Source organism: Spinacia oleracea, chromosome 1 (assembly GCF_020520425.1).
Source record: "Spinacia oleracea cultivar Varoflay chromosome 1, BTI_SOV_V1, whole genome shotgun sequence".
In the NCBI taxonomy this organism is placed as follows: Eukaryota; Viridiplantae; Streptophyta; class Magnoliopsida; order Caryophyllales; family Amaranthaceae; genus Spinacia; species Spinacia oleracea.
Window position 1 is genome coordinate 122,030,865 of NC_079487.1, and position 13,027 is coordinate 122,043,891.

General features: G+C 37.0%; 1 protein-coding gene across 2 annotated transcripts; it reads left to right on the forward strand.

The window, feature by feature from the left end:
- Nucleotides 1-1,534: 1,534 nt before the first annotated feature.
- Nucleotides 1,535-12,154, forward strand: LOC110787436 (uncharacterized). 2 transcript variants are annotated; one of them, XM_021992059.2, is made up of 10 exons: nt 1,535-1,911; nt 5,317-5,390; nt 5,473-5,550; nt 5,685-5,797; nt 5,882-5,947; nt 7,514-7,615; nt 7,715-8,276; nt 10,496-10,701; nt 10,998-11,161; nt 11,535-12,154. In XM_021992059.2, exons 1-10 carry the CDS (start codon nt 1,784-1,786, stop codon nt 11,668-11,670), a joined length of 1,629 nt encoding a protein of 542 aa, XP_021847751.1. In that variant the 5' UTR covers nt 1,535-1,783; the 3' UTR covers nt 11,671-12,154. The 2 variants fall into 2 exon arrangements, with proteins under 2 accessions (XP_021847751.1, XP_021847752.1); XM_021992060.2 differs by having other exon boundaries at nt 1,545-1,911; nt 5,335-5,390.
- The last annotated feature ends 873 nt before the right edge of the window (nt 12,155-13,027 follow it).

Consider the following 13,027-nt stretch of genomic DNA (forward strand, 5'->3'; position numbering starts at 1 on the left):
GATTCAGAGTCAAAACACTTGAACCTTGACTCTAGTGATAGTCATAAATCATTATGGAATGGAAAAGTGTACAATACCAATATAAACATACTAGGCTGCATTTGGTAAAATTAAATCCCGATGTGGACATGACCAAAGTAGGATGCATTTTAAGTTAATAATAGAAATTTACAAGTACTTTATATTAAAATGCAGTCATTGCGTTCCTTAAAACGTTTCCTATTTTCCTAATTAGACGTTTTAAAAAAAAACGTTCATTGTTTCCATTTTAAGTTACTTTTTCCATTTTTCCAAAAATTTGTGTCAAAAAAACAATAAAAAATAAAACATGATTGTTTTTTCTTACACACACTTACTTGTTCTCACCCAACCGGCTACCCCCGCCACATCCGTTTTTTCCCAGTCCTTTTCGTTAAACAATCATTAAATTTTGTACATCCCCAATAAAAACACATATCAATGATAGTTTTTTTCTTCACACGCATGTAATTTCTTAATATCCGTGTCTTTCACATAATATGAAACTTTTTTTTGGAACAAGGAGAACATATGTAACGGGAATCAATATTTATAAAATAAGCTAATAATTATTGCATATTCTTGGAATTATGGTGATTCCTTTGTTTTTTTTTTTTTTACTTGCACTATTTGGGTTGGACATAAAGATTAAGAAAGCTGTAAATGTCAAAATTGGCAATATGATAACAATTGAAAGGGAGGGAAAATGTTAGGTAACAATGACAACCATGAAATGTGAGCAAGGGTAAAGTGGGTATTTAGCGTGTAAATACACCAAAAAGCATGTAAAAATATACCATAGAGAGAATGATGCAACTAATATGCAACTTCCATAAAAGAAAAATAATGCAAGTAAAAAAAAAAGAGGAAGTATATGGTGAATAATCACATCATAAGTTTCTTGAAAACACGAGGGCATTTGATATGCTATTTTAAAACCTTAGAGTATCCGACAAAAATACCATTTAGATAAGTGAAAGTCATGTGAATAAAACATAACCTTAACTTAATAATGTTATGGTTACGCGACTAACCTAGAGTTAATAAAAATAAAAACCGGGCCTAATTTTGGTTCGAACCTAATCCAGAAAATTCAAATTATTGACCGGATACCAACTGCGTCTCATCCCTATCTTTCGACCAAATCTATCTATACTAATATTTTAAAACACCAAAACTAATAATTCCACTTGTCATCTTTAACTCTATTTATTTTCATTTTTTAAAATAAAGATATTAATAATCTTTCCTTAAATTTTAATTAAAAAACTCTTTGCATTCATAACCTCCCTCCATCACTTTTGACCTTTTATCTACAATTTTGTTACTCTTTTCAAATTTTTGCAGGGGAAGATAAGACGGACATTTTATTAATAAGTGTTGAATAAATTGATTTTTGAATATCAAATCCATATGAACATAATTGTAAAAACACGTAACCTATACACCGCATGGTAAAATCATATTTTTTTCTTGTGCTATTTGTAATGCATTTCTAATTCATTCGCATGAGGGAAAAAACCTTAAAATTCGAACCGGTTTAGCCTAACCCTATGCTCACGTCTAGGCCGATCAAATCCGGGTGTATAGTGAACACGCCACCGGTGACCGCCGGTTCCATTAGACCGAAAGATTTATTTGTTACTTCCTCACTGTCTCAAAACACCCACACCTCCAGAAACACTTCCCACCTCCCAGATGCCCCTCCGTTTGATGAGATCCTGAATCACAAATCCAAGCTCCAGATTCTATTCACTCATTTGTAATGGACGAAGACCGCATTTTGGCGAGAGAAAGGTACCAAATTGAGCAAATTCGAGAGCTCGATGACGAGGTATTGCAGATTGAAGAAGTTGAAGGTCTTCCTGACGATTCCGATGACGATCAGGCCAGGTAAATTGCATTTTCACTTTGATTATATATTTTTCTGTTGTTGATTTTGATTTCTGCTTTTGGTTCAATGTTTCAATTGAATTATTAGTTCTTGATTTTTCTGAATTTGTCTTTGGTGATTTCGCCGCATTTAGGGCTTTTGTGGTGTATATTTTTGGATAGTTGTTGCTGAAGTTAATTGTTTGTAGTAAGCAATTCTCGAAAAATCTGAACTCTATATACCTGTAAGTGAGAAGAAATCAACTTTATTGAAATTAAAGTATACATGCCAATTAGCTTAATCATAAGAGGAGTATGTGTACTTGCCCAATTAGCTAAAATTTTTACATTTCGAAGTTGCATTTTAAATAAATGGTAGAACATGATACTGCTGAACACTTGAGTTAGATATATTTCTTGCTTAAATAGTTAAATGTAATAGTTTCTTGAAAGAAATTACTACAACGTATAAAGTGAATGGAGAAAAATCAAAATTTTAGTTTTCTATGAATGTGTCCAACCGTCCACATGGTGTTGGTATTTGCCACATGTTTGGAGATGATAGAACATGATGATACTTACATGGCAGTGATGAAAAAGCTATTGTTTTGAGTTGTGTGTTGGAACTCGTGTAGAAAATTGGGATGCCTTTTGCTTTTGTGAAATGACAAATATTTTCATATCTGTTTGATAATATTGGGATTAAGAAAGAGTTGTTATGAAGGAGAGTTGTGACATTAATAAGCTAGAGTTAGGCTTTGGTGGATGAAAAGCTTATGAGGAAAATGGTCAAACTGAAGAATTTACTCTTGGTCACGAAGGAGAGAATAATTACGAGACAGAAGATGAAGTCTGATTGGCCCATGGATGTGACATTAATTATAAAATGTTCTTCAAGGTAGTTGATGCTTGATGATAAAAGGTGTTGAAAAAGTATAGAGTTAGAGAGTGACTTTTCCACTTCTATAGGAACCATTCTCAGAGGAGATGTATAATCATCTTACAGTAGAAGGTTTGGACTTTAAAGTACAGACTGATGCCCTATTTCTGAGGATCACTGATTATTAGGATTGGATTTGGGAACACATTGAGTTAAGAAGGTGGTACTTTTGGTTGATTGTCATTAACTACCTGTGGAATGCTGGGAGACAGTTAGAAATTATCCTCTATTGGTTTTCCAGGAATTTCTGAAAACTAGGTGGTTTTTAAGATTGCGAATTCCATTAATATAACCCATAGGCGTAGGTCACTACTTTAAGCTAGTGGAGTTTAGACCACTAAACCTCTTTACATATAGTCCAGGAAAAGTGCTTGCTACTAGATTAGGAACGTTCTTCTCTAGTATACTTTCCTCAAAGTGAAGAAACATTGGAGAAAATCGACCATTTTGATTGTGGCTCTAGTTTCTAATGTGGGGGCAGAGGATGCTAGGTGAGGAGGGAGAATAATACCAGCTGTTTGACAAGTTCTGAAAATCATTGGCCTCATATTGTATCTCTTTGACTTGTTATTCCTTCATTACAGTCGATGGGTAATCTAGAAGTTGGTTTCCTTCAATAGGGTGACTAATTGACTATCACTCTTTACGCCTTGGTTTTGATTTGCTTGGTCCTAGTATTCCATCGCAGAGGATTTGTAATTGCTTTGAAGGTAATGGGATGGGGACGAGGAGGTTTGGGTTACTTATTAGCAGTGTGCGGGTGAATGTGGGCACCATCCTTATCTTTGCTATTGAGTTACATATTAAGCGTCATTGTCATGAACAATTTATTTATGTCTTTGAACTGGTTTCTGATCTGTAGTTAGTTTGAGTAAGTCCTGCATTTTGTAGATCAACATCCAGCCTTCAATATATGGTTTTTTCTCTTCCCTAGTTGGTTTTCTGGTTTTGCATCTTCTTAGTAATACATACTTTGGGACCCCATTAGGTGCATAATTTTTTTTGCAAAGGCTCCTTGATCCGGTGGTTGAACAGTGATAACAGCATTGCCATGATCACCATTTGGCTGTACAGCTAACTGGGTCGGACAGTCTAAATTGTAGGCCATTCATGACCGAATTGCTTCAAAACTCAACTTAGCTCATCTGACTTGGGAGCTGTCCTAGAGAAACACGCATGAGTCCTTCTGGCCTTACAGTTCCAAGATAGCCGTGAGAGGCAAATCAAGTGTTTTTTATTTCCCGGATATCGGGTTAGAGTTGTATAACCTTAGATCTTCCGATTAAAAGAGAAACCTGCTATATCAAGAATATTATCATTGAAGCTTTTGCTTGATTGTGAATTGCAAACAGAGTTGTGTGATATTCCCCTCAAATTGGGGGAGTTATCTCTCTTGCTGCCTTTTTCTGTAGTGCATAATTTTGGTGTTTGCTTGATAGTTGTTTATACAGTCTCCAGGACGCACTGTTCCTTCTGATACCCCCCCCCCCCCAGCCGCCCCCTAATTTCCTTAGAGAAGAGGTCTTCCGTGGAGCTTTTTAACTTCAAACATCTTTTGACTTCTTCTGAGCCCTTCTCATTTCCCGTGTACTGATTGGATTATTTTTACTTCTATTAAATATAGATGGAATAAGTCGAGTTGTTATTTTGACACTTACACCATAATCAATGACCAGAATAGTTATATTTGAGAAATGGTTTGTGGCACATTCCTTTTTATTTCAGCAGTTAAGTATGTTATAATTATTATGGCTTCCCTAGACCATTTATGTTTCAACACCCCTGTGAAAAATGTCAAATTTGTTGAATCTCTCGTGTTTGGATAGCGAGATAAAAGGGAAAGGAAGGGGAGAGAAAGAGGAGGAAGGGGAGGGGAAAGATAAGGAGGGGGAAAGTGAGCTCCATTTCCCCTCCAAATCTCTCCAACTTTAAAGAGAATGTGTTTAAGAGGGAGGGGAAATGGATCCATTCCTCTCCCTCCCCTTCCTTCCTTCGTCCAACCTTTTATCCAAACAAGGGAGCTTGCTCCCCTCTCTTTCTCTCCATTTCCTCTTATCCAAACAAAGTGTTATGGATAATCATAATACCTTATGAGTCAATGGCACTTGAATAGAGTGAGTGACTGACCACTGACCTGTATTACTTGTTTTGATACAATTTTACTTTGCCATGCTACTCCACAGAGTTCTCATTTGAGTTTGATATAAATATTTTTTAAAAATAGTTGCAGATTTGTTTCACTTTTTCTTTGCGTACGTGTGTGTTGGTATGCTGATCGTACTGGGTCAAAGGGGCAATAATGGCTATCAAAGGGACTCTCCCTCCTAGTGGTACTGATTGCTGAAATGATGACTTGTCTATCTCAGAATGAAAAACAAGGAAAAGATCTGATATGTTGCTTAGCATATATAGCTAAAAACATTTTTTTATCATCAATTTATAGCCTCTGACTCTTCTTGTTTTGCATGTTCTTTTTCTTATTCTAGTGGGCATGTTCATGGCAGGCCGGGTGACTTCACATTCGATACCTGTTTGGCTCCATTGCATACCTATTTGGGTGGTAGGCATGAGTAGCATTTATACTCTTATATAAATTCTTATTTACCTCACAACACTTTACCGATTCTGCATTATTATTGCAGAGGTGGAAGACACTCATCACAGAACATCTTTTGTTGATACTGGCGCCATTTTGACTCTCCCTCTTTTTTATCTTGAAGGTTCTTGTATCAAGTATACTTTGATTATGTGCCAATATATCCCAGTCGAAAACAGTTGTCTTGCTTTATCTTGTCAAATCCTTTTTGTTTAATTTTTTATTCAAGAAATTTATTTTTCCTTGAATGTTATCTAGGTGTGGTACTGTTCCCGGAGGCAACTCTTCCTTTAAGAATTATACAGCCTAAATTTATAGCAGCTGTAGAAAGAGCAATGGGCCAAGTTGATTCGTCCTTTACCATAGGTGTGGTACGTAAACTATTCGCCATCTTTGTCAGAAATTTTTCATCCTGTCCTTGAGAAATCTTGAACAATTTTTGCTGTGTTGCTCAGGTTCGTGTTTATAGAGATCCAAACAGCGGAAGTCTAAGGTCTGCAGCTGTTGGGACCACTGCAGAGGTATAGTTTTCAATTTCACAGGGATACTTATATCATGAATATTGTCATGGCTGTTATTATTCATAGTCTGAAACCTGCAATAAATATGTACATTGATTTCTTAGTGAATGTACAGTTTTAGGCTTATAGCACCTTTTCGTTTTGAGGAAATTTAATTAGGATTTTAGCACTTCATTAGTTCAGTTATGAGTTGTTAGCTTCTTATCCTTCGTTGCAAAACAAATTTGTTACTGTTTATTTGGAGATTTTAAACTATTGCCAACTTCCTATCATCCTTGGGCTTTACAGTCCCGTTATGCTACTCCTTATTTCACAGAACAAACTTTATGAAATTGCTACTCCTTCCCTCCTAAATAATGGAACACATATGATATAGGATTATTTAAAAGCAATTTATCTATGATAATATAACTATCTTTTACTAGTAGTATTATTTACATCTTCACCACAACAAGATTGTCCTCCTTTGGAATTCTTTACTGTAGTTGTATTTCTAAGGGTAGTATGGGAATGTTACAAATTTTAATGTACTTAATATAGAAAGTGGCTAATAATTTTGGGATGAACTAAATGTCTACATTGAAAATGTGGCCTAGTATTTAGAGACGGAGGGAGTAACGTTTTATGTCATAGACAATATTGTTGTCTGTGTATGATTAATGTTCCCAAACAAGAGAAACAATGGTATCAATTTGTTAGTTGGTTAGTTAAAGTTCCTCCTTGACCGGATGTGGTCCCATGTGAATTGTTTCATATTTAGTTTGGGGAATATCATATTGAAGCTTTGCAGCGTTGCAGGGTTCAATTAGATAACTGAGGTTTTGTTGCAATGAGATATTTTTCCTGTTTCCATGATGATGCGATCACACAGTTTTGGTACAAAATTTGGAGAGAAAGGGAGGGAAGGGAAAGTGAGGGATACATTTTCCCTTATTTGGATAAGACATAGAGGAAGGGAAGGATCCAATTTCCTTCCTCTTATAATTAATTAAGTCCCTTAATTGTTGGAAAGATTTGGAAGGAAAATGTAAGCTCACTCTTCCCCCTCGTCCTCCTCTCCCTCCGCAAATGCTAGTCTAACAAAGTGTAGTATGTTATTAAGTTTGAGAATCACATGTTTTGCCAAGGAAAAAGTTGCCATATGCTTAAGAATTATAAGAAACGTAAAGTTTGTGAGCCTGAAAGCAGTTATTTGCAGTTGAACGTGTCCCCAGTCATGATAAACTTGAGCTGATCTGCATGTGTCTGTTAATCTCTTCTTATATTGCTCTCAGATTCACATAACTATAATCTATTTCCGTGTTTTACACTATCAGAAGATTACATGATAGAAATAGATGCAATTTTGTCCTGTTGTTTTCCGAGTTTAAGTATGCCTCTACACACTATCACTAGAAAATAAGTATGCCTCTACACGTTACTTTATCCTAGCATGATTGTAGAGAGATACATGAAAATAGTCGTCAATCTGAGACCATGTTCAGGAACAGAGAAAAAATTAGGAATCATCTGGTTGCTTAACTTGATCATAAATACTTTGTTCTAAATCTGTTGTCACTGATTCAGATTCGACAATATCGTCGTTTGGAGGATGGATCTGTTAACGTGGTTACTCGTGGAAAGCAGCGATTTCATGTTAGACGCCATTGGATTGAAGCTGATGGAGCTGTAAGAACAAACTTAATGTTGAATTACTGTTTGCCACTACTACATTTCTATTTAATCTCGCTATAAGGGATTTATTTGGTAAATAATTTGTGTCCTTAGCAATGTGGAGAGATTGAAATCATTGAAGAAGATTTGCCTTTGAGGATGCCACGTGACGCATTTGGAAGATTACCGCCATTAAGAAACCTTAGTAGCCGAAACTTTCCTGACGCTGCAAAATCCCATCATAAAGCTAAGAGACATAGGGATGCAGATGAAAACAATGATTCTGATGCAGAGTCAGAAGAGAGTTTTCTGACTGAGCTTACCTTATCTGAGATGAGATTGCATCAAACTGCTATTCAGTCCTGTTCTGCTTATGATATGATTGATGAGTCAACAAGCAGTGACGATGAGAAGTATGTTTGTGAATCAGAACTTTGCTCTGGAAAATCTCAATCAAGTGATGGTTCATCACGGTCAAAGTATCGAAGGAGAATAGATGCTGCCTCAGGAGTTGGGAGAAAAGGTGCAATAAACCAATCGCCTCAGAAAGAAGATGCATGGGGGAAGAGAGGTATGCCTTCCAGGTTAAATCAGTTCCGTGCAGTTCCCAGAGCATTCTGGCCACACTGGGTTTATCAGATGTATGACTCTTTTTCTCTTGCTCAAAAGGCAGCAGGTACTGTTCCTCTTCTCCCCCCTCCCCCTCTCTTCCAATCATCTCTATCTCTTGTTCAGTCAAAATTCTGGTGTCTGTAATCTGCATAGCCTCTATTTGTGTGTGCTTTGAAAGAGTTCCCCAGTAACAAATGGTAATCTGCATAGCCTCCGTACAAGTGACGAGTTTAGAGAAAATTATGATTGCATCTTAGTTCTGCTTTGATGTCTCTTTATTGGCATCGTGTTTTTGTTATGGTTGCATCTTAGGATCATGCCCTTAGTAGGTTTGCCAAAGCTTAAACTAGCTTTTGTTTCCTAGTTGTTGTGAGTTTACCTCAGCAATGCCTTAAGCAATTGCGAGTCTTTTTTTCTGGTGATAAAAAAATATATTATATTAGCAGTAGGAAAAAAGGAGAACAAACAATGAGGACAAGCTGTCAGCGGATCTAGAAATAAAATTACAGATGCCCCAACTTTTTGCACCTCCCTGACCGAGTAACTCTTGAAATCCCCACCAGCAACCCATAATGATGCTAAAAATGTGACCTTGCCCCACAATGAATCAGAAGGTAATGAAAGTCCTGAATTGACCCTCGAGTTTCTCTCCAACCACACAAACCACATAATTGCCATGAAAGCGTTGCGCCATAACAATCTCTTCTCCTTACTCTTACCAAACCCCCTAAAGAAAATTTGCAGGTTGCAGCCATTGCCAATCCATTATCTCGGAGGGCCAAACCCATGATTCTTCATGAATCACAAACAATCTTCTCTAAAGGTAAGAAATTTACAGTGTAAGAAAACATGTGAGCATGACTCACTATTAGTGTGGCAAAGCAAGAAAATACCTGGTGAAATAACTAAACCTGGCCTTTGCTTTTGGAGCATGTCATTAATGTTAATCCTCCGTACGCTAATGTCCATACCAAAGCCCTCACCTTAAGAAGTACCTAAGCCTTCCAATTGAAATTCGCTACTGGAAAAGATGGAAACTTAAGGGGTCGATTTAAGCAGAAAAGATTTACAAGAAAGATAGTTGGGTAAAGCATTGACTTTATTACCTTTTCCTTGCCCCATTCAAGGGTGTCAAATATCCCAAAGAATTAATTAAAAAAGATCCCCTAATTCCAATTAGGAATTCATTTGGGGCAAAGATTTACCTCCGTGGAAAGGATGGTTCTTTCCATTCGGATTGACAATGACCCTGATGAATCCGCAGTCCACACTCTAGCATCCTCCACTCTCTGATGAATCCCCAGTCCACACTCCAGCATCCTCCACTCTAGATAGTTGAAGATCCAGAGCCCCTAGTAAAGAAGCAAGCTCCTCTAACTCCCTTTCATGTGGTGGCCTTTGAAAATGTAAATCACATGTGTTACCACCAGTGTTACCTAATCCTCTAATCAGCCCACGAACCGCGAACCGAAAAAGCGAATTACAACATCAAAATGGTATAATTTTGGTCTAATTTAGCAAATTAGGTAGCGAATTGAGAACCCGTACCCAATCTCATACTAGCGAACCAGGTAACACTGGTTACCACCATAGAAACCAGACAAAGGGTCATTGTGTAGTGAAGACAACTGAAATGATCCTGGAATGGGTATGACAATCTCATGCAAGTCTTTATATATGATTGTGGATGGTGAAATTTGTGGGGGATGGACAACAAGAGGTTCAAACCCTATAAGCTGGGACTGGGGTGGGAAAGCTAGTACCTTGGAATGGGTATGGGAAAAAGTTCTATCAAGCATTAAAAAGAGGAGCAAAGGAATGAACTTCCATAGATTTCCATTCCTTGTTTTATTCCCGTGAAGGTCTGAACTTTTTGCTTGCTTTTTCAATTTGATTCCCCTATACCAAATGATCCTACAGTCCTGTGAAACGTTTTCCTACGGTGTTGCAGCAACTCTATGGTCTTCCACTCTTCCATTGATGGATGTTTGTGAGTTGTGACTTCTGGCATCAACAATGTAGCCAAAGCATCAAATAATTATGTAGATAGACATAGAACATTGTGCAGACTATTAGGTTGAGTCGATCACCATATTCCAACTAAAAGGTTAAAAAATGAATCTTTTTGTAATGTTGCAAGCTTCTGTGGCCTATCCACTGTTCTTATGGAAGCATGATATGGGTCATTCTTTTTGAAAATTTCCTACATCTAAATAAGGCTGTGTTAAAGGTGTATTGAGATTTTGCAGTTTCTTACTAGGGTGGTTTCGGCTTGTTTTGCAGATATGTGGAAACAGGTAGTTGGAGCACCAAGTATGGAAGGTTTTGTGAGAAAGCCTGATATCTTGTCCTTCTCCATTGCCAGTAAAATTCCTATTTCCGAGTCTACAAGACAGGAGCTCCTGGAAATTAATGGAGTCTCCTATAGACTACGCCGGGAAATTGAACTGCTTGAAGGGTTTGATCGTGTAAGGTGTAAGAACTGTCAGGTACTTCTAAAATTTCCCACCTCTTTCCCCTTTTCATCCTTTTCTCTTTTGTTTCGAGGGGAAGAAAGGATGGGGGAGGGGGTTGTGTCCTCAGAGCCTTTAGTTTGTGGTAGGATTGGCACTGGGTACCGAAGGTTCCAAATTCAGCTAATAGATCCTCCACTATTGTTGGTGTTATTACAACGGCCTGCACCCTACTATTTGGTGTTCTTTATCTATTGTGCTGAAAAATTTATTTGTAAATGTGTTAACTTAATAGCTTGACTAATGTGATTTTTCCTCTTGCCTTGTTACAGACTGTAATAGCAAGGCGAAGTGATATGCTGGTGATGTCTAATGAAGGCCCTCTTGGTGCATATGTAAACCCAAATGGTTTTGTTCATGAGATAATGACTTTTTACAAAGCCAATGGTTTAGCACTGATTGGCCGACCGAGAGAAGAATACAGCTGGTTTCCAGGGTATGCTCTCATCTAATCACTTTTCACACTCGTTAGATCATAATTGCTGTCGAAGTATTTGTTACTCCCCCCGTATTTATTTAAGAGATACACTTGGCCGGACACGGGTATTAAAAAGAAGAATTAAATGAAATAAAGTAATAAAACAAGTGGGGTTGGGTAGATATTTTAATAAGTAAAACAAGTGAGACCCATTTCATTTTAGTGGGTCGGGGGTGGGAGTGGGAGTGGGGTGTAGATAGATTATTTAATTAGATGGTGGGGTTTATAAGTTACTAAAAATGACAAGTGTATCTCTTAAATAAATACGGTCGGAAAAGGCAAGTGTATCCCTGTACTAAGTATATAACTGGTTTTTGTATATGTTTGGCAGATACGCATGGACTATTTCCAACTGTGCTACCTGTGAAAGGCACATGGGTTGGCTGTTTACTGCCATTAATAAGAAGTTGAAGCCCAAATATTTCTGGGGAGTACGTAGTTCTCAGGTTGCAGATGACATGCGATAAGATTTCTGTAGCTGACTTTTGATCTCTTTTACACACTTGTGTTTGTAAAATGCTCTCATATCGATATCAGTCTTCTCGATGAGAGTAGATTTCCATGAAGAGCAGGCTTGTAGAAGAACATATGAGATTGTATAGAATAGTCCGGTTCTTGTAGTTTTGTTTACAATGTATGTTAGTACAAATTCAACGATGTATCTTATCTTGTATGTGCGCAAGTAGGTTTAATTATGTTGAATGTGCTTCAGCTAGAAAACCTTTAGGCGGGTGTCCAAAGTTTTTGATGATTACACTTTCCACCCAAGAAGCTGTCCTAGAATCTGATATCATTAGGGATTACCATAGTGATTTCATCGCCTTTTGTACGACTATGATGATGAGTGACCCCATATATTCAGGCAATAACAATGTAGTAGGTATAACCATTACTATTTTTTGGGGGAAAACTCTTGGTGAAATTCAATCATTCTTTTTTGGCAAATTATAATGAATACTTCGTATATCATTAATTTAGGGATGTTTGCTTATATGTTCATACTTTTTTGATGTTTTGGTGCGAAAAATAGCAGACCGGAGTAGTTGTTTTACAGGTTGCTGCAGCGTGCAATCAAAGGCAAAACCGCGGAAAACTGGCGCTGTTGCTGGTTGTTGGTTGCATGGTGCGGCCCACGGGCGGCTCGAGGGATTGGAGTTCCTCGTGTTTTTGTATTCATTTCATCATTTGCCCTCGTTTTCCTTTTAGAAAGAGAATAGTAAAATAATGTAGTCTGTAGATTATAAAACCATACCCAAATAAAAGTAAATGTCATAAACACCTTTTGGTGCTAGGGTGATTTTTTTTTTTTCTTTTTGAACTCGAGTACACCTATGTCATTTTATTTTACTGATTTATTGATTTTAGATTTTTAGATGGGCAAAAAATACTCGTAAGAACAATTAACTTTAGATGTACTTGGGTAAAAGATAAATTTTGGAACTAAACCGTTCTCTTAAAGATACTCTATACTTTTCTATCAACTTTTGTTTCTTTACACCCTGGAACATCGATTAACGTCTACGAAGTAATTAAAAAAATTACCTTAAAAGCGTTTCTATTGGCGAGCTTTCACTTAAGGCTCAAAAATCTTTTATAATTGTGTTTTTTTTTTACTACAATGGTGATTCCTTATTTTTAAATTAACATCCTATATAGAGGCTCTTTCGAAGTGATTTTTTATTTATTGATGAAGAATTATTTTTCTTCTTCCAGAAGCTGTCCTTTCTAAAGGGAAAAAACATTATAAGAACAATTGTCATTTTTGATAACTCGTCCAACCGAGGCTCTTCTTTAGCAATAATTTTTCTCATTGAGACCTATTTA

Coding starts and splice junctions, on each gene's coding strand:
- LOC110787436 (XM_021992059.2), top strand. CDS start 1,784: ATGGACGAAGACCGCATTTTGGCGAGAGAAAGGTACCAAATTGAGCAA. Junction 5,391..5,472: donor ATTGCATACCTATTTGGGTG/GTAGGCATGAGT, acceptor TTATTATTGCAG/AGGTGGAAGACACTCATCAC. Junction 5,551..5,684: donor CCCTCTTTTTTATCTTGAAG/GTTCTTGTATCA, acceptor AATGTTATCTAG/GTGTGGTACTGTTCCCGGAG.